General features: G+C 40.3%; 1 protein-coding gene across 2 annotated transcripts in view; it reads right to left on the reverse strand.

Annotated features, from left to right (window-relative positions):
- Positions 1–2: 2 nt before the first annotated feature.
- The window catches only part of RAB27B (RAB27B, member RAS oncogene family), a 224569-nt gene continuing 204185 nt past the window's right edge, over positions 3–20386 (reverse strand). For both annotated transcript variants that reach the window (XM_019496104.1, XM_006269651.4), the window contains 3 exons: positions 19567–19670; positions 17532–17655; positions 3–8170 (listed from right to left, as the gene is read on the reverse strand). In XM_019496104.1, coding sequence (XP_019351649.1) covers positions 7981–8170; positions 17532–17655; positions 19567–19670 — 418 coding nt within the window. In that variant the 3' untranslated portion in view covers positions 3–7980. The remainder of the gene's footprint in view (positions 8171–17531; positions 17656–19566; positions 19671–20386) is intronic.

The raw sequence follows: 20386 nt of genomic DNA on the forward strand, positions 1-20386 counted from the left end.
ACTGATTAAAAATGTATTTTTATTTTGAAAAGAAAAAAGTGCAGAAACTGAATCACAGGATTACATTCCTTGACCATATGATACAAACCCAGACACCAGTGAATCATTCAACAATATATTTTGAAGCCACAGGTACTTGGTACAACAAAATAATGACATTAATATTGTTATGCAGGCACCACAGTATATCAAGGGGCATATATAATAAAAATGCTATGTTCAAGAGTTTAAATCACATTCATATCACTAGGCATAACACTTACAGATCTGTTGAGAAGACAAAACAAAAACCATGCTGAAGAGTGAAACATTTAAAAAGGTAATTCATACAGTAAACATTTAGTGTTTGCTTAAAAGATGGATATCTTAAAACTGAAGCGGTACAATTTAACTTCCATAAATAAGTCCAGTAAGATATAGGCATCTCTTAATATACAGTATGTACATTAAGCCCTATTGCACAATGATGATTGACAACTTCAGGGTATAATTTTTAGTTAGATCACTATGAAATAAAAGCACAGAATAAATTACCACAGGTATTCTCCTGAAATAGGTAAGAAATGAGATGGGGAAAAAATATCTAAAAAACAGATCTGTTTCACCCCCAAGGAGGATAGCTCCAAGTTGACAACAGCTTCCTGTCCAAAGTTGTCTTAAATTGGAATAGTGGAGGCATGGTGTGAACAAGGGGTACACGCTTAACAGGAAAGTAGCTATAAAGATTCCTGTTGCCAATAACCCTGGTCTTTGGATGAGATTACACTTAATTGACATGACATCTTTGGAGTTTCAGTGTTTTTTTTAAAAATAGAAATAGAATTTTGAAAAAAAATTAGAACAAGGTCTGGACTGTCTATAGTGTTTTGTGCCCGTAACAAAGTAATGGTCACCCATCTTTAGCTTTCCAATTGTCAGGGTTCTTCAAGTGTGGTACCACTGGAGGGGGAGCCAGGGAAAGAGATTCCTCTGGGAAAAATAGTATTTTGTATTACTTATGAAATGTTGCACAAGGCTGTGAATAGACATCTAAGCTGGTTGTGATTGTCCCAGGTTTGAATCAAAACAGGAGGGGCACAGCCCTTTACACATGTAGCCCTTCTAAGCTGCCTTGCTGTTTCTCTGCCAGTAGGTAACTAGGGAGAGTGCACAGCCTGATAGGGTTGTCCCTGGAAGAAACCGCAGTTAACATGGATGTGCAGTTATGTCCCAGGAAAAAACACTGTTAGTACATTTTTTTCTGTCATACTTCATAGGTAATCTAAGTAGGACAATGAGGACGAACACCTGCCACAAACTTTCTCCTAGGAAAAATGCTATTTACAGCAAAACGTAGTTCACAGCTAGGTTAGATTCCTAGTAAAAGTACAGCTCTAAATGTATGTTTTGGTTCAGGAGGCTGAATGCTGATCAAGAGATTTGTTGGTGAAACATTACATAGTGTTTCTCAGAAATGAAGCCTCGACTTTGACAAATTCCCAAATATTTGTTATTAAGTAGGTATCAAAATATCTATTATACATCTTTTCTCACATTATGACATATGGCCTATTTGTATCATCTAAAATCTAAGATACATCATTTGATAGGTTTTCTATAAATTAATCAAAACATTTAAATAGATTCAGCCTTCACAAAAATAGTTCTAAGGCAATTTTCTAAGATTACCAATACAGCAAATGGCGATTGCTCTCAAATATATAGTGCATGCGACTAAATTGCAGTTTTTTGGTATGCAGTATCCATAATGCCAGTCTCTTCTATTTGAGATGGACAGCTAATGTCAAAATATGGGAAGAGTTGCAGGGCTTTCCGAAACATTCCTTTTCCCAGGTTTAGAAAAAGCCATCCCTACTTTCCTAAAAAATAAGTCCCTCTGCATTTGAAAAAAATCTTTCAATATCTATGGAACTATATAATGAATATGATCTATATTCAGGTTCTTTTTCAAAGACAAAATCAGGCTATTTGCAACCCAAATAGGACTTTAGACCTGGTGTCTTTTTTAAGATCCTATGCTCTTCAGTATGAGATGCACAGATGTTCTTGAGACACAAAATGAACATCTAATTTGCTGTCTGGACAGGTCAACAATGACCTTAGACCAAGATTCTTCACATCATACAGTATAAGTTTTATTTTCTGTATTAATATATTTGTCAAAAATGTAAGAATTAGAACAAGAAAATTGGCATGGAAAACCAGGGAGACAGATGCCTTGCAGGCTTGAGGTGGAAACTTAAAAATGATCATGAAAACTAATGTATAAAAATTATAAAAGGCAGAAGTATGATTTTGAATTGGCTTCTTAAAAAGCAGCTTAATCCAACAACACTTTAGGACTGACATTGCTATTGTGTACATATACCAGTGACTAGCTATGCTCTCTAGACACTGCTGGAAAGCACATGTTGATGGTTGCATGAATGCAAGGCAAAATAATGAATACACTTTTGGCAACGCCCTCCCATTCTCAATAGATGCTGGACAGTAAAAATGTCTGTTAATGGAAGTATTTTCTATGCAGTTACATTTTCAGAAGGACATCTGAACTATAGTTAATCTACCCTGACAAAACCTCTTCTCCACAGAAGTACTTGAAGACTTGCTCCAGCAAAGTATGTAAGCTTAAAATAAGTTGTTAAGCTGGGTAACTTGGGCATGCTGGTCTACATTATGGATCAGTACTACTGCCACAGGGACAGAGATTCAACTCCACTGAAGTCTGCACTCAAGAACTTTTGCAACAACCAAACCCTCCTTCAGCCCTTAAGTTTGGGGTATAAATGGCATATTGGCCTGTTTGGCACCTTGGAGAAAAGAATTACAAATGAGACACTGAATGCTTTAAACAACTTTTGGTCACAGGCATCTGAGACATGCCCCACATATAAAAAAGGTCTATTAAATTACCTACAGAAGTGATTTCTAGATTTAAAGAGAAGTTTTTAATATAACCAATAGAAAAACACCAGGCCATTCCTTTGTTTTGCTACAGGTACAGTTGGAATATTATTACTGTACGGACAAGATGTAAGAAAGGCTAATTTAGAGCCAGCAAAGGATGTTTATGTTGAAAACCAGAAAAAGGCTAACTTGAGCTGAAAGATACTGAGCTTCAGGGTGAAAAAAATTGTGCCCCTTATGCATATCATTGACCAAAATGGAAGCTTACATTTTCATAAAGCAGCTTCTGAAACAGTGGAGCTGTGACCTTTAAGCTAACATTGGCAAGACAAGTGCATTTACCAGGTTGATATGGTAGTGTTCTTACCTACAATGACACCTCTGTCTGGAGTTGAAGACTAGGGAGTAGGGTGTTAAAAACAATTTAAATACTTAATATCTTTATGATTATTTTCCTGTTTTAAAATATAATACTGTGGTTGCTTGTATTAAGCAATGTCATGTTTTACATTCATTTTAGAAGGACAAAACACCTGATCAGGAAGAAAATAATGCACTACTACTTTCAGAGTTACAGAAGAGACGGACGATATCCTACCACTTTTACAGTTAACATAGTATGAATGGAGCTGAACAAGAAACCCGATACATGACCAAAGGTATTCATTATCCTCGATTTCTATGAAGCCCCAGACCACAGGTTGAGAGGAAAGTTTAAAACATGCTAACTGAAAAAAAAAAAAACAACCCAAAAAACCCAACAAAAACAAACAGCGTTCTTCACCCAGTGACAGTGTTCTTGTAAAACCACAGCTACACAGGATTGGCACTTCTGTCACATTGGGAAATACATCTCATGACTTGATTCAGAAGTGACCAAGCTCAGGTTTGGCTCATGCATAGCACCATGTATGAACTACCAACTCAAATAAACACTAATGTAGAGAGGTGCTGCAAAAGGTGAATGAAGGAGGGAAATTCTGGAGGAAAGGCACATTGTTTGGGGACAAAAAGACCTTGAGAAACCACCAAGAGAGAAAGATCAGGATGCAGACTCAGTTCAAAGAACAGATAGCAGAAGCAGACAGCAGAGACAGACATTAAAGTACGTCAGTATAAGCACATATAAAGATACTGCAGGAGTTTGTTTTCTAAAGCTCTCTTGGGACATTTAGTAGGCTTGTATCCAAGATGCATTAGTACTTGAAAGCAAATGTTTACCTTTATATCAACTTATATACCAAACAACTTGTGCAACAGTAAAATTAAAATACCAGGTCTGGTTGACTTTGAAGGAAGTGATCGCTTCTTGCTGGAAGTGTTACATGAAAGTAAATTCATTTTGAACGTTTGGTCCTGGACGAATTTGAAAGAAAGAGCATGCTAAAGTGAAATGCTATGAAAAATGTGAAGCAAGATAACAGGCTGTGCAACGGTAGCTGTAGCTATAGCTGTGGGTCTGCCATCTATAGACTGAGCCAGTCAGAATGCAGATTTAAGAGTCTGCAGTGGTAAATGAGAGCGTTGTGGCAAGGCAGAGAGCTCTATTTGTTTCACCAGAATACATATGGAAAAATCAAACTATACTAATGACTCAAATCTACTGCAGAGCTTGTTTGTGCATCAGTTAGTTTCCAATGAGTCACAACCAGTGACACATACCTGAGCTGAAAATGTAGGGCAAATTATTGGTCCTGAAAAATGACATGATGGGATCTGTGTATAGCCAGTTACTTGTTACAATGCAACCGAAGACAAACCCTACAAACTAAAGTAATTCAGGTGTGAACCTGGGGCAGCATGTTAAAACGTCACTATATTACAGTTCTTTTGTATACAAGTACACCAAGTCAAGAGTAAGACGGCATTTGGAAACTAACTTATCCTACTAGCGTCCGACTTACTGAAGCTCTCATTAATAGTCAGGACACCTTAAGCCATTGGAGCTTTCCCATCTGCTATAATGGAAATACGTTTTCTTTAAAAAGACCAGCGGTAACCCTGAGAGATGCTGAGCTTCCAAGTCACCTGTTGAGGTAAGTGGGGATGGCATCTACTCAGTACTTAGATCAAGTCCAAAAGGCTTTTTAGGTGAATGCACTAGCCTTCTCCATAGAGCCAGCCATGCCAGCAAGTTCCACATGAGATTACAAACCTAATAAGGGTGCTTGCAGCGAACATGAAAGGTGTGTGATATACCAGCTAAATTCTTTAACACCCTTTAATAGAGCAGTGTTTAGCCTGTATATTTACACCTGGGTGTGGCACATATTTTTAATCTTCACTTCTCCTCGAAACACTGGTTTGGTGACAGCTCCTCCATGCTAATAACATACTCTCACTTTCTTCTCCTTTTTCACCAAGTCAAAGTAAAATCTGGGCTGGTTGGATTAGCAGGTATCATTATGACCAGGCTGTAGCGGCTGTGATAGTTTACGTGCTCTAACATAGCCTGTGTGCCCTAATTAAGGAGTTCAGTAAGATTACTTACTCTAAGCAAGCTCCATCCTCAAAACAGTACAGCTTACAACTGGTGTCCCTAGGGAACTAATGGATCATGAGTCAGCCTTTCACTTCTGATAAATTCATTGGGTTGATTACTAGGGCCCTGCTCTAAAACAGCACAGGTATGAAAGTCAACTTTTTTTGGCAATGCAGGTCTGAAAACTTGCAAGGAGCCAAACAGCAACTATTTTGCATCATTAAGCTTTTATGGAAATACACTAGGTTTGGGGGATGAACTACTCACAGCTTTGCATGCAGTCACCTTCCTGCCTTACTGCTCCAAGCTACTGACATGTCACCCCTGTAACAAGTCTAGATACCTTAAGTTGCTTTAGGAAGCACTGGCTTTCTAGTGAAAGTTTATAGCACAGCATTTTTAGCCATGTTCCTCATCCTTTTTAAAGGGGCAAACCTAGGTGCTATAAATTAAAACACTGAATCCCAAGGGGATTCCAAAGAACTGAAGACAGGAGATTCCCAGTTCCAAAAGACCATCATAATATTATGAATTTTTAGGTTTTAAAATTCTTTATTAAGAGTATTAATATTAAGAATCTCTGAAATAAGCATGCAGTATATGAAGGTATACTTCATGGGATTGAACTTAATGTTTAAGCAGTACCATTTTTAGTTATGAAGCCTTTGTATCTATTGAAGTTCGTGGGCTTTAAAAAAGGACCACAGAAGGTGCATGAGAATTTTAGGCTACTGTACAGCATCTGCCTTTAGCACTAAATTAACTTGTTCCTCTACCATGTTAATAGTGGCTATTTGGTAGCACACAAAATGGACCTGTTCTTCTATCATACCATCTGCCCTGCTCATATGCCAAATTGTTCAGTAAGCATCACTGAAAGAGGTGGGTAGGAAGTGTGCTGTCCATTCATCAGAGCAGCTGGTAAACCCTCAATATTTTGGAAAAAATACTGAAACAGTTCTGGGCTTGCCACCTGTGAAGTTTATCTGACTGAGAATCAAAGCACTTCAAAAAGCTGAGACCAAAAGCCTTACACTGCTTAAAATATAAATAAACAGAAGTCTGTATTCTTTCCATCATCTTCCCCAACCTAATCAATTTAGTTTTGCTTTTTAATAGAGGCCTTCTGTGCAATACTTTTTCCTGGAGTGGTTTTTCTTATAAGTAGCTGGAAGTGCACATTCATGTGATCTTAACAATCCTGCTGCTAAATCCTTAACTATGCAATGTAAGAACAGCAGCTTCTCTAATGGGAGAAAAGCACACTAAACCAGATGGTTTAATGGGATTTCAATTTTATAGCAACCTACAACAGCATGGATATTGTAAATATTTTCTTAAACGCTTTGCTCCTAAATGGACGACAGCTTTGATGAGACATGTACTGTTATATCAGAGCTTCCTCACTTCCATACACTAGTACATCGATATACAATATAAAATGTTCATTCTTTTTAGTGTGCCTCTCTTATTTGCTTCTATGGCATCTCTGGAAAGATACCTGCAACACATTTATATTGGGCATAACATGATTTTTTGGTAGTTTGACAGTGCAAATCCTCAGTTTGCAATGTTTTAGGAGTGGGCCACTTTCTACTCTGGTTTGTGGACGAGGAAGTTGTGCTCTATGGGAAACCAAGTGCACCAATGGCACAAAATGGTGGCAGGACGCAAAACCTCAAACGGTTAGTGAACACATTTAGAAATGTGTGCGAGCGCCACAGAAATTTCAACTTGAAGATATGTGAAAACATTCATGAGCTCCCTTCTTTACACCCCAGCTGGAACGCACAGCCTGTTATCTGGCAAACATGATATTTTTCTTACTAGAGAAGTGTTTTTGCTTATGGTGAGATTTGCAAGACACTCCACAAAATCTGTTCTCTCTATCCTCATCCATAAATAAGTTTTGCTACTTTCCCTGTAGCTCTAGAATTATTTAAAGCACCGTCTCCCCGACTCCTAACTCAATCCTTGCTTGAATTCCTAGCAACACAAATAATGTTGCAAAATTCCTTGATTAAAATAAAGCCCCGACTCCTCATACTCAGCCAAGGAAGCTTCGCAGCACTGCTTACTCTGTATAAGTAACACGATTGTTCTTAATAAGCCACGTGTGATTCTCTGTACTTGTGCCTCCATTTTAGCATATGCATGGTCCCTGATTTAAAACAAGTTGGTTTACAGAAACAGAAATCAAAGAAGAACCACTCAGACCTTTAAGAACATCAACTTCTCTTTTAACCTCTATATGCAATTTATGGAAAAAATAGTGTCCTTCACCCTTCTAAAGAAAGTAAACCTCTTTTTACATTCATTAGCCTATGTGAAACAAAGAGGATTTTGTGGGGAATGGTTTTATGAGGATGGCACCATATTAGGAATGACTTATTCCAGCACAGAAGCTTCACAGAAAGGGAGAGAGACACTTTAGTTTTCAAATCAGTTCTTGGGAGGAAAACAAAAGGCCAACCGAACAAGACAACTTTGTTTCTGTGCATGGCTCAGAGCATCCAGGCTTGAATATATTGGTAGGTTGGCCATTTTCTGGTCAAATATTCTCATTGGTTCTCACAGTTTAGAGGTGAAGTCTAGCAGGCACACTTTCGGTCCTCTGGTTTTGCAGATTCTAGCTTCCCCGAGCTTCCTCCATTTGCTGTGTCAGATACTTGTGTCTTGTCAACACATTGTTCCATACGTTTCATTATCAAGTCCAGCAGTGTGTCCACGGACTTCTCCACATTTTGTCCAGTAGCTGCACTTGTTTCAAAGTAGGGTATGCTAACATGGGATGATTAAGAGATTCATTAGGAAGAGGTTTAAAATTAGAGATGAGTCTAAGAATAACATTCAGAACTCAGACAACTGATCCCTCTCCCCTGCCCTCCATCCATCTGCCTCACAACAATTTTCATGCTGGAATAAAAAAAATAAATCTATCTAACTCTTCTCTGTCCTACCTGGTCTCTATTGCACAGGTGTGCTCAGGCCAATCCATAGAGATGTGTACAACAGTCATGTTTGTCAGGAGATTCAAGGCAATTTGCAGTGAGCCCTAGAGTTACAGAATTGCTTACCCATCATAAGATGGTAAGAATCTTTTCCTGTTTGGAGCAGGGCTTTGATTTTTTGACAAAAAATCTAATGTAGGTAAATTAGGTTACACACTACCATGCACAGTTTAGTCTTGCCATTCCTAAATGACATTCTGGAGCCCAGAAAGATTCTTTCTAGTTGTGTTAGAGGCTTAGGATGTTAATTCTGCTCAAGAAGCCTGTCTTAACATCAAACCTCTGACATGTTGTTCATCTCAAACGTCCTCTGTTCTGAACGTTGATACAGACCTGTTTCTCTGCAGTATCCTCATCCTTGGACAATGCAGTATTCTCATTCTTGGACATCCCTTGGCAGTAAAACCCCCCAAATCTGAACTCCCTATATATGATGTAAACACGTGTGTGGCTTTTGAACCACATCAACACACACATATCTACTGCTCCTCATATTACCACCACTTTATTTTGTGCTTCTGGTACAAATTCTTTATGAGCTGCAACATGCAGCCCTGCTGAAACAAGTCAGGGAGAATTGATGCTTTGTCCATTTACTGTATTTACTCAAAGATAAGACAAGGCCCTCCTGCCCCATCAGCATGGGGAAAAAAAGCCCCTGGTCTTAGCTTTGGATACCAGCATACCACCTGCCCCCCCATTAAACTGACTGGCTATCAGTGAAGTGCTGCTAGAAGTAGCAAGTGGTCAGTCATAAGAAACTAACTATGAAGTTAACTAAATGCAGCCCATACTGAGCATGCCCATGAAACACATCACCCGCATTGGGAAAACCTTTTTTATGTTTTGGTCCTTAAAAAAAAGAAAACTGACAGGTGTTCCCTCCACAGGGAACTGGCACAAGGCCTCGAGGTACTACAATACCAGGCTGGCAGCAGAAGAGGCAGAGCCAACCCTGTTGCCAAAAAATAGATTAGGGCAGCCCATCTGAATAAGATATAACGCCCATTGTGCTCAGCTCCCTCAGTGCCAACTCTTTTAAAGTTATGGTGAATCACTAAATCAAATACATTTCGACTTTCTCTTCACTCCGACAGCTGAGCTGTGCCTTTCTTTCCCATTTCCAGTGATTCCTGTTTCTTTACCAGCCTTAAGTGTCTGGCAAACATCACCAAACTCCTGTATAGCTGAGCTATATAGCTGTATAGCTATGTTGCCCCACTCTGTCAGCCTACTGCATGCGATTAGGGCCCTACCCTCTATAGGGCACAGGCAGACCAGCAGCCCTGAACTTCATCTGCATATACATTTTTGAGGGGTCCCAGGACTTGTAACAAGAACACCTGGTTTCAGTTACAAATGGGGGACTAATCAGCATGGGGATCCCTTGTAGGGGTCGTGGGGGGGTAGGAGGGATTGTATCTGGAGTACGTACACACAGACACACACACACACATTGTGCAGTGCTGGACCACGGGGTCACTATGGCTTGAACCAGTGTTGACTGCTGGGGCCCAGACCAATGAACTATATAATCATGAGCCTTTTGGTCCTGGACTAATATCATGTACAGTGGGCATGTCTACATGAGACGCTATGTCACAGTAGCGAGGAACCATGTTGTTGTTGCTATATTGCCATAGCAATGAGCTCCCTCACTATAGTGCATCACTATGGCAATGTAGCCCCTAAAAATAACTGTGCACCACCAGGACAGTGCAGTAATGGCTGTTACTGCATCATCATTTAGTACTTCCTAAAGGAAATACTAAATGATGATGCGGTAACAACTGTGCCATGAGGCCACGCTTGCTGACAGGCAAAAACCGAAGAGCGTGGCAATTCACGTTCTGGGAGAAAGAGGGCTATGAGGAGTTCTGGGACTTGTACAGGGAAAAACACGATGACAAAGCACTGAAGGGGATTAATTTCCTAGCCAGGGAGCAATCACAGGAGAAAGTCATAATAGTAAAGTAAATTTGTGAGGCCGCAGCTGGAGTACTGCGTCCAGTTTTGGGCTCCACAATTCAAAAAGGATGTGGAGAAGCTTGAGAGAGTCCAGAGAAGAGCCACGCGCATGATCAGAGGTCAGGGAAGCAGACCCTACGATGACAGGCTGAGAGCCCGGGGGCTCTTTAGCCTGGAAAAGCGCAGGCTCATGGGTGATCTGGTGGCCACCTACAAGTTTATCAGGGGTGATCACCAGTATCTGGGGGAACGTTTGTTCACCAGAGCACCCCAAGGGATGACGAGGACGAATGGTAACAAACTACTATAAGATCGTTTCAGGCTGGACATAAGGAAGAATTTCTTTACTGTCCGAGCCCCCAAGGTCTGGAACAGCCTGCCACCGGAGGTCGTTCAAGCGCCTTCATTGAACACCTTCAAGATGAAACTGGATGCTTATCTTGCTGGGATCCTATGACCCCAGCTGACTTCCTGCCCTTTGGGCGGGGGGCTGGACTCGATGATCTTCCGAGGTCCCTTCCAGCCCTAATGTCTATGAAATCTATGAAATCTATAAAGATGTATTTAGAGGTGATACATGAAGTGGACATAAGAAGATGGATGGAACAGAGAGTACCAATAGTGGAAACAGCAGGCAGAGTCTTAGATAAGTACAGAATTTGGACGGGAACCTGGAGAGTGAAGGTAAACTTCAAGAGTGATGAATTCAACAAAGGAGGGGTGAGGCACCTGCCATCAGTCATCCAGCTAGAGCCCCAAAGAGGATATGTGATGTATTATGGACAACCCAAATATGCAGCCAGTGTGGGGAAGAGGGGCACATAGCAGCATACTGTACATTAACCCACTGTTACAGATGTACTGAGATAGGCCACAGGGCCAGAGATTGCAGGGAGAAAATAAAATGCACAGTACACAACAGGGAGGGGCACCTATATAAAAGATGCCTGACTGCCTATGCCAGCAAGGTAAGAGGGATGGAAGAAGCAAATGAGGAGGAGAAAGACCCCATGGAGGATAAAAGACAGAATGGAAATGGAAACCCACACAGTGGAAGAAGCACTGCATGAGATGGGAATGGGACCAAGCACTGACATGATAACAGAAGCAGCTGGGCAAGAAGTGATAAAGGAAGAGGAGGTGGTGGAGCAGGACACACATAGCTCTGAGATAGAGATATGGGAAGATGGAGAGACTGAGGAAACACAGAAAATGGAGGAAGGAAAGGGACAGGAAGAGGACAATGGAAAACTGAAAGAAAAAGGAGTTAAAATCAAAGAGGCAAAAAAAGATGTAACATGCAGAGGAAGACAAGATGAGTGAGAGAAAAGAGAGGAGAAAGCAGCAGAAAGAGAGAGAACGTGGGGAGACAAAGACAACAAGAGTGACAGAAAATGAGAGCGCGCCCCTAACGTCTAAGCAGAGAACCGAGGAAGAAGAACCAGCTCTCAATAGAAAGGCAGAAGATAAAAGAATGGCTGGAAGGGAAAGGACGCACCACACCAACAGAGTGCAGTAGCACAGAAGGCTTCTGAGAAAAATTATGATGAAGGTTAAATAACCTCCTTAAACATATGAAGTATTTGGATGATGAAAAAATGGAAAAAGGTAGAACCCAATTTTCAAGGATTAGAAGCAAGACAGCGTGTGCCCACAGAAATGTTGAATAAGGGTGAAGAATGATTACGAACGTTTGAAGAAGAGGTGAACAGCAAGACCATCATGGTGGTCAAGAACAGACAGCAATAAGGCAGCAATGATAAAGAACCTGAGCATACAGATAAAACAATTCTAGGAGATAGTGTGCAGGTGATTATTGAGACTGGTAATAACAATAGGAGAAGACAGAGAAATATTTAATGTCTATGCACCCATAGAAAATGCCAGCAATTAGAATTATACATGGTGAGTGGGAGGAAACAAATTATTGTCGGTGACTTTAATTGCATGATGAAAGAAGACAGGGAAGTAGCATGAGCAGGGCAATGGATTCATCAGCATGAATCATAAGGGAAATGATTAAAAATGCAGGATTGGTAGATGTATGGGCAAACTCCAGAACAGCAATAAGATTTGATCCTGGAGGAAGGAAGACCTCAAGAATAGATCGAGTCCTTTTATCAGAAGGACTGGAGGTGATGCAAAGGAATGTAACAGAGGTTGCAGTGAGTGACCATCCAGCACTACCAGTCAAACTAACAACAGGCCAGAAGGGACAGAAAGGAAAAGGAGTGTGGAAGTTAAACACGAGAAAGTTAAAAAACAACTGTGTAAGGAATATGCAACACTATACAAAAGCTGGAAAACAGCGAAGAGATGTTTTAAGAATCCCTGGGATTGGTGAAAAACGATTAAGAAGAAAACAAGAGAGTTCTTCTCCAGAGCAAGACAGAAGGAAGTGCAAAGAAAGAGATGAGAACTGGGAACCCTACAGGAGGAACTAGACAAGCTGCTAAAATAAACAGCACAAGGGGCAGACAAGAAAGAAGAGATTGCAGAGAATAAGAGATGAATCAACAGATGGTTTAGGAAGAGAGCAAAAGAAAAGATCTTAACCCAAGAGCCATGAATGGAAGAAGAAGAAACGTGGAGTAAATATTTCTCAATGAAATTCAAAGCAGCAAAAAAGGAACTGCAGACAGTGAAGGGAGCAGAAGGGGAAAGAGAAACAGGACAGGAAGAAGTGTTGGAGGTGTCATAATCCTACTATGAAGAACTATACAAAGGTAGAGGGGCAGACAAAATGAAAGCCTAGTCATTTGTGGAGGAAACTGTGATTGGCATCCTTTCGTCTGCAAGAGATGGTGAATATTGCAGCCTGTGGCATAAATGGTTTGCAGTGTCTCATGTAACTGAATAGTCCAATCCGAGATCTGCATGATCTGTGGCAGTGGTTGCAAGTGCATGTGTCCTGATCGGATGGTTCTGGAGTTGCTTGCTTCCTGTAGACTCTTTACTCTTCAAGCTGTTGGAACCAATTCCTGTCATGGCCTTCAATGCCCTGGTGAAGACAGTGATGCTACTTGTTCCAATAGCTTGCAAAGGTTTCCCACTGGTCAGGATCAATTCCAGATGCCTTCGTATCTCACTTGCATGCATCTTTGTAGTGAAGTTTGGGATGTCCTGTTGTTCTTGTTCCCTCCAACAGCCCCCATATAGCATGTCCTTGGGTATACATCCATCTTCCAATCTACTCAGATGGCCCAGCCAGTGCAGTCATCTCTGTTTGAATACGGCTGTCACACTTGGTAAATTTGCCCTTTGAAGAACCTTTGCATTGGTAACTTTATCTTGCTATTTGATGCTGAGTATGTGGTGTAAACAGCGCAGGAGGAAGCTGTTTAACCTTTTCTCTTGATGTGCATAAGTTGTCCATGTTTCCCCACCATACATGAGAGTGCTGAGTACGCAAGGTTTGTACACTAGCATTTTGGTTTTGATGGTAAGCGTTGGGATGTTCCATGCTCTTTCAATTAGACTGCTGAAGGTGGTGGCAGCCTGTCTGATGCAAACATCGAGTTCTTCATCCAGTGAGAAATTGGTCATCACTGTAGAGCGTAGGTAGCTGAATGTTTGGACTACTTCTAGCTGGTTTGATGACGAATGATTGATTAAGTGATTAAGAGTGAAGACAAACTGTACAAAGAATAGAAGAAGATGGAAGAATTGGGATGGAGAGAGGGAGGTCACTCAGAAGGAGGTGCATGATGCAATTAGAAAGTTGAGGAGAGAGAAAACACCAGGCTGAGACGGATTACCATGTGAATTTTATAAGAATTGTTGGGGATGTGTAGGCAAAGAACTGGTAGAATTATTGAATAGAATCTAGGAGCAAGGCAAAATAGATGAAAGGTTTGTGGAAGGAGTCATTGTCCTTATCTTTAAAAAAGGAGAGAAAGAAAAAACTAGAGAACTGGCAACCAATTACATGGCTAAATGCAGATTATAAAATCTTTGCGAAAGTGTTAGCTCAAAAAATGAGAGGCAACTTAACAGATCTGATCTATGAGAGCCAGAAGTGTGCAATACCAGGGAGAAGGATCACAGGTGCATTATGGTTAATAAGGAACACACTGGTAGATATGCAAGAGAGAAAGAGAAACATGGGAGTTATGAATAAATATAGGTTTGGAAAAACCATGTGACCGAGTAGAGCATGGGTTGATGTTCACAGTCCTAAGAAAAACAGAATTCCCAAATAGGATGATCCGGGCAATAAGGCTACTATATGAGACAGCCAAGAGCCAGATATTGGTAATCCGTGGTTACTTGAGCTGGGACTCTGAGATATGATCTGGAGTAAGACAAGGCTGCCCATTATCACTGGGGCTTTTCATATATCATAGAGCCGTTGGCCCAGAAAATAAGAAGGAACAAATTGATTACAGGGGTAAAAATCCCTGGCGGAGAAGAAATTAAGTGCATATTTTTTATATATATATGGGCAACATCACAGTTATAGACAAGACAAACTATCACCTGATAGGGTACTGAAACAAGCAAGGGACTACGGCGAAGTGGCTGGGGCAAAAAAATATTAATAATAATAAAAGAGCATGCTAACGGGAACAGGGAACTGGGAAGGGCTGGAAGACTCCGGTTTGCAGCTACAAACAGAAGGAATGAGGATTCTGGGAGTACAGATAGACATGAAAGGGAAAGACATAATCACTCTGGCCTGGGAAAAAGATAATCACCAAGGTACAGAAGATAACAGCTCTCTGGAAACAGAGAATGCTGTCTAAACAAGGTAAAGAGGCACTGAAAAAAGACAATAATATTACCAGTGCTCCTCCACATAGGAATTGTGTTTTCTCCAATGTGACGACAAGCACAAAGGACACAAAAAGAATTGTGCACCTTTTTCTGGGGCAGCAAAAGGGAGTGGGTGGCGAGGCAAAAAAATACACAAGGGAAAACAAGCAAGAGGATGGGGATTGCTGAACTTAGGGGTGTTTATTTACACAAAATTCATCAGCAGAATGGGGATGGTGGCGATAAAGGGGGAAGGGAAAACAGTGAGCTGCTGCAGGAACTTAGCTGCAAAAGTTTTGAAGACATGGGGAAGAGGGATGGAAAACGCTTTGGGCTTGGACCCCTCCAGCCCACTGTGCAAGAATGGAGAAGTTCATGGTACAATATACATTGTTAGAAGGGAGCCTGAAAAAAATGGGAAACTAGTAAAACCTTGAAATGAATATAAGGGACAGAATATAAGGGCAGAATAACAGAAGTGGGAAGCCTGACCAAGAGTCAGTCAGCCAACATGTGGAAGGGGATGTGGGGGTACAGATGAAGAGGAAACATGTAGAAATCACATGGATGGTGTCGCAGAAGGTATTACTGGTTAGTGGGAGATTACGCAGATGGGAATTACACAGATGAGAAAAGTGCCCAAGGGAAAACTGCAAGAACAGAAAGTCAACTTACCATGTGTTTTGGGAGTACGAGTATGAAGAGAAGATGTGGAAGAGGGTGGGAGGTTTACAAAGAACCCAATGGAGTAATGTATTGACATATGAGATGGCAGTGTGCGGACTGGACCAAAGAGAGCAAATGAGGTTGCTGACACTGTGCGTGAGAGCAGCCATATGGAAGATGCAGAACCTCTTGGAGTGCAAGGGACTACTACTCACACCACAAGGATGCGTGCAGCTAGCCACACTTGAACTGCGGGCATATATTGAAAATGATGAAGAGGAGTTGGGAGCAATGATTGCGACAGACAAATGGATATTAAAAAACTGGGGAACGCTGTTTCGGGAAAATTCTGAGCGAGGGGAGGGAGAGCGGGGGGAACAACAGAATGGGTTGGGAGAAAACTGATGAAAGCATGACAGCTAATGCCATTTGAGAAGACATGGGTGGTAAGGGAAACCTGTTGGGTGGTTATATGAGAACTGGTATAGAAATGTTAATATGATGTGAAATAAAAGGCAATGCTGATTGCTTAAAATGGATAAATCAGGGGAGGGGGATGCATCTTGTTGGCCATATGTAAACAAGAGGTATATGATGCCAGAGAATAAGATGTGCATAGATGGATGAAAGGGTAGATGTCAAAGGGTGTAAATGAGGAGATTCTATATTAGTTTGGGAAAATGTTTCATGTAAAGTTATGTACACTGTTTTATTTTTAATGTAGGAAGGGGAAGATTTTCATTTTAATTTTTAAAAGAAGTTTGTACTATGCATAAGAAGGTACAAAACTGGTTCTCAAAAGTGTGTTTAGGGAGTACCTGTGCTGAAATTTGTAGCCATCAGGGTTGGGACCAGACTCAGACCCACAGCAGTCTCCTGTTCCCCTCTGTAGCTTCTGTCCTCCTCTTTGTCCCTTTTCCCATCTTTCTATCATATGCAGCTCACTTCTATGTTGTTCTTGGGTAGGGAACAGCCTGAGCAGAGTCTCATGGTAAGGGGGAGGGCAGGAAGTTGGGGGGGCAGAGGACAAGGGGTGACCTTCCCAGCCACTAGTTTCCCTGCTGTAGAAGTGGGAGGGGGATGAATTCAAGATAAAACTCCAGTAATTAGATTCTACACTTGGAAAATTATAACATTTTTTTTTCATATATAGGACCTAATTATTGGGGGGGGGGAGGTCGTCTTATATTCAGGGTCATCTTATTTTTGAATAAATATGATAATGTGACAGAGCAAGTAGCAAAAAATACGCTTAAATAAATCAGCACTATTTGCAGAGCTTCACATATAATCAGATCAAAGGTGGGGAGGGCAGTCTTTAAAGTGTCTGTATTATGAATGCAAAAAAAATGCAACTAGATTTACAGTAATTAGAAAAGCGTGTTAATTGTCCTACTTACCCCCGCTCCCCACCCAAGAGAATGAAGCCCCCACCCCCCAGTTGTAAATTGCAAGTGCCTCATTTACCAAATAATTTGTGTCAAGCAGATCATGTTACTGGTATCACTAGATGCATAGTCCTTTCTAGGGCAAATCTTATGGTCTTATGGCTTGACATCATCTTCTCAAGGACTAACTAACTTAATGAGAATTCACTTCTGTACTAATTGCTTTACGTACCCTGGTAGGTCTATTGCAAAGTGTGGCAAGTCAGCTTATAACAGGTTTATAAATCCCTCTAACCAATTACATTATGTTTCAACAGCCAATTGGCTAAATTTACTTCCCAAAAGTTTGCTTACCCGTATTTGTCTGCAAGATCTTTTGCTTGTCTTTCATTTACTTCCCTCTGATCTGATAAGTCAGCTTTATTACCAATTAATACTATATCAGGATTCTCACAATAGGCATTGGCTTGCAGTTGACCTAGAAATAATAATTAAAAAAAAAGAATTTTGCACCATATGGACTTTTCATAATGCATTTGTTCACTAAGGAGACTTTCTACATGGAAAATGGAACAGATGTTGTTAGGAAATTATTTCTAGTACACTATCCATTTTCCCTCCGTGCCACCTAGAAACAGGAGAGTGAAATAGAAATGTATATTAAATGTGGTGCTAGAATTAAAAAATCAGATATCTAAATCATTGTCTCAAGTAAAGAGAGGAAACAATCCTTCTCCTATTAAAGGAAACCAATATAAGATCAAAAAAATAAAAGCCATTCCAAATGCCCTGAACAAGCAGCTACTTAAAAAAATTGAGGGCAGGCCTTCATGTGGGATCTGTATCTATGTTATATCATTGCTTTCAATATTGGTAGCTAGGTCTTCAGCTGGAAGACCAAAAGAAAAATTTGTTATTGTTTTTTTCTTCTCCAAACAAGTCCTTTCTTTATACTGATTTCAATTTTGAGGTAGACAAGTGCGACTAGAAGTGTGTGGCTGAAAATTGGCAGATCGATACAGTAAAGGACTATTTGGAGTGGAAGAATGAAGGAAGCTCCTTGTTACTCTAGTAAGCCACTGAAGTGGGAATAGAGCTACTGTTATTTCTGATAATAAGGTCTTGCTCTGTTGGGATTTGTATTCCCACACTGCCTTTCAGTATCCCATTTGTGAGTGCAGGCCAGCATTCTCCCAGCTGGCATGTCAAAATATGTTGGCAATTCACTGAAGTTGCTTTTCTATTAAATGTCTTTCTTTCTGGATGAACTTTTACACTGTTTCCGGCAGCAGGACAACTTGTGGCATACATGCATACACACGCCTTACTTCTCCATCCTCTGTAGCAGTGTTTCAATCTCTTCAAGGTTAGAAAAGATGTTTCTCTTAGAAACATCGCTCAAAGAATCACATGCTCCTACTTGCTATCATATGTTCATTTTCTCTCGAGGTCCCTATTTTTAGCATGTGGAGGCCAGACCTTGCTCCCAGGGAAATCAGGGACAGACACATTGATCTAAATAAAGAATTCTTCTGAAGTGGTATGTTTAGCTGTTAGGAGCGCCATGTGTTGAACACACAGGGAGCCTCAAAAACCAACGTGGATCACACTTCACGATAAACAGGAAGGGATCACATCTTGGTTTACAGATAGTCGTGTTGCTATTTACTGTGCATTTCCTAGGAATACAATTCTGAATTCTGCCCCTACCATCTCCAAATCACAGACTTTGGCTCCCAGACAAACGAGTTTCAGTGACAGCCAAGAGGAAGCAGATTCCTTAAGAGGCTAAGCCAAATCCTGTAAGAGACTACTGAAATACATATACCTCAGGCATATTTCTGATTTTTGTTCTGTAGTCTGCCTTTAAAGTTTGATGAAATATCTAACAAAGCTCCCGGCACTGAACAATAAACCAGCCAGATAAATATCCTTATTATGAATGAAAATCTAAGGACATACTGCACTGTAGCCCAAGAAGCAATAACAAGATGTTACAGTCTCATGATTTTATATATTCATATATATTATTTTAGATTTTTATGGTAGATTTATGGTATAATCCTAAAACCTATTGCCACAATCTTCTCTTACACCCTCAGCAACACAAAATACACACACACTCTAGCTAAACTCAGTCCTTGATTTTGGGGTGGCAAATATATGTACTTTGGCACCTATTCTAGGGTTAAAGGACAGAGCTGAAACTTTAAAGCCCATATACGTCAAGCCGTAGATTTACAACAACCTGAACGCACTGGAACAGGCACAACTCCATTCTTTGAATATATTAACACTACCTAAAATGATGACACATGTAAGATACAGTAACCTAAAATTCATAAGCTGCTAGCCACCCGATACATGCAGGCTGCTCTGTTTTACTTACTCATCCAGTTTCTGACATTTAAGAAGCTCTGTTGACTGGTGAGATCAAACATTAATAAAAAGCCCATGGCATCTCTGAAAAATGCTGTGGTGAGACTTCGAAATCTGAAGCAAGAAAATAAGCAGCTCAGTTAACACAAAGTGAAATCTAAAATTACTAGGTAAACATTTTGATTTTAAGACATAAAGGAGCAAAAAATAAAAGGAGAATGGCTTTATGTATCTTTTGCAGCAAGCTGTTGCCAATTCTCTGGTTTTAGGTTTTTTTCCATGATTTATCAGCCATATGTTCCTCTAACAGTAAAAATCTTGTACCCTCCTTTTGGCTATGATGCATAATACCAGTTGGTAGTTATTTATCAAACAGTGTGTAATTTGCCAGAGGATGCTTAGATGAGAGAATAAATTACATTGTCAGAGACAAATCTGCTCGTTCAAATTCTGTCTTTTAGAGTTAACCTAAAAAATTAATAAGTTGTTTTACAGCCACAGCAATACAAATGCATCTAGTGCACAAGTGCTCATTAAAAAAAAATGACTAAACTACAGACTCAGCATAGGAGTCAAATATTTATTTGATGGATGGGTAAGATTGTGAGTATGGTAAATATGGTCTGACAAATTAAAAGAGTATTTAAGTATTTTAAGTTTGGAATAAGTATTTAGAGGGAGGCTTTGCAGAGGGGTGGACTCATTCATAGATAGCTAAATTCACATTTAGCCTGCAAAGTTGGTTGGCTGAAACCTGTTTGGTAAGTATGTGTGTTTGAACAGTGACACAGTTAGCAGGTTTTTGTAGAAAAGCCATGAAACAAGTTCTG

This window comes from Alligator mississippiensis, chromosome 3, assembly GCF_030867095.1.
Source record: "Alligator mississippiensis isolate rAllMis1 chromosome 3, rAllMis1, whole genome shotgun sequence".
In the NCBI taxonomy this organism is placed as follows: domain Eukaryota; kingdom Metazoa; phylum Chordata; order Crocodylia; family Alligatoridae; genus Alligator; species Alligator mississippiensis.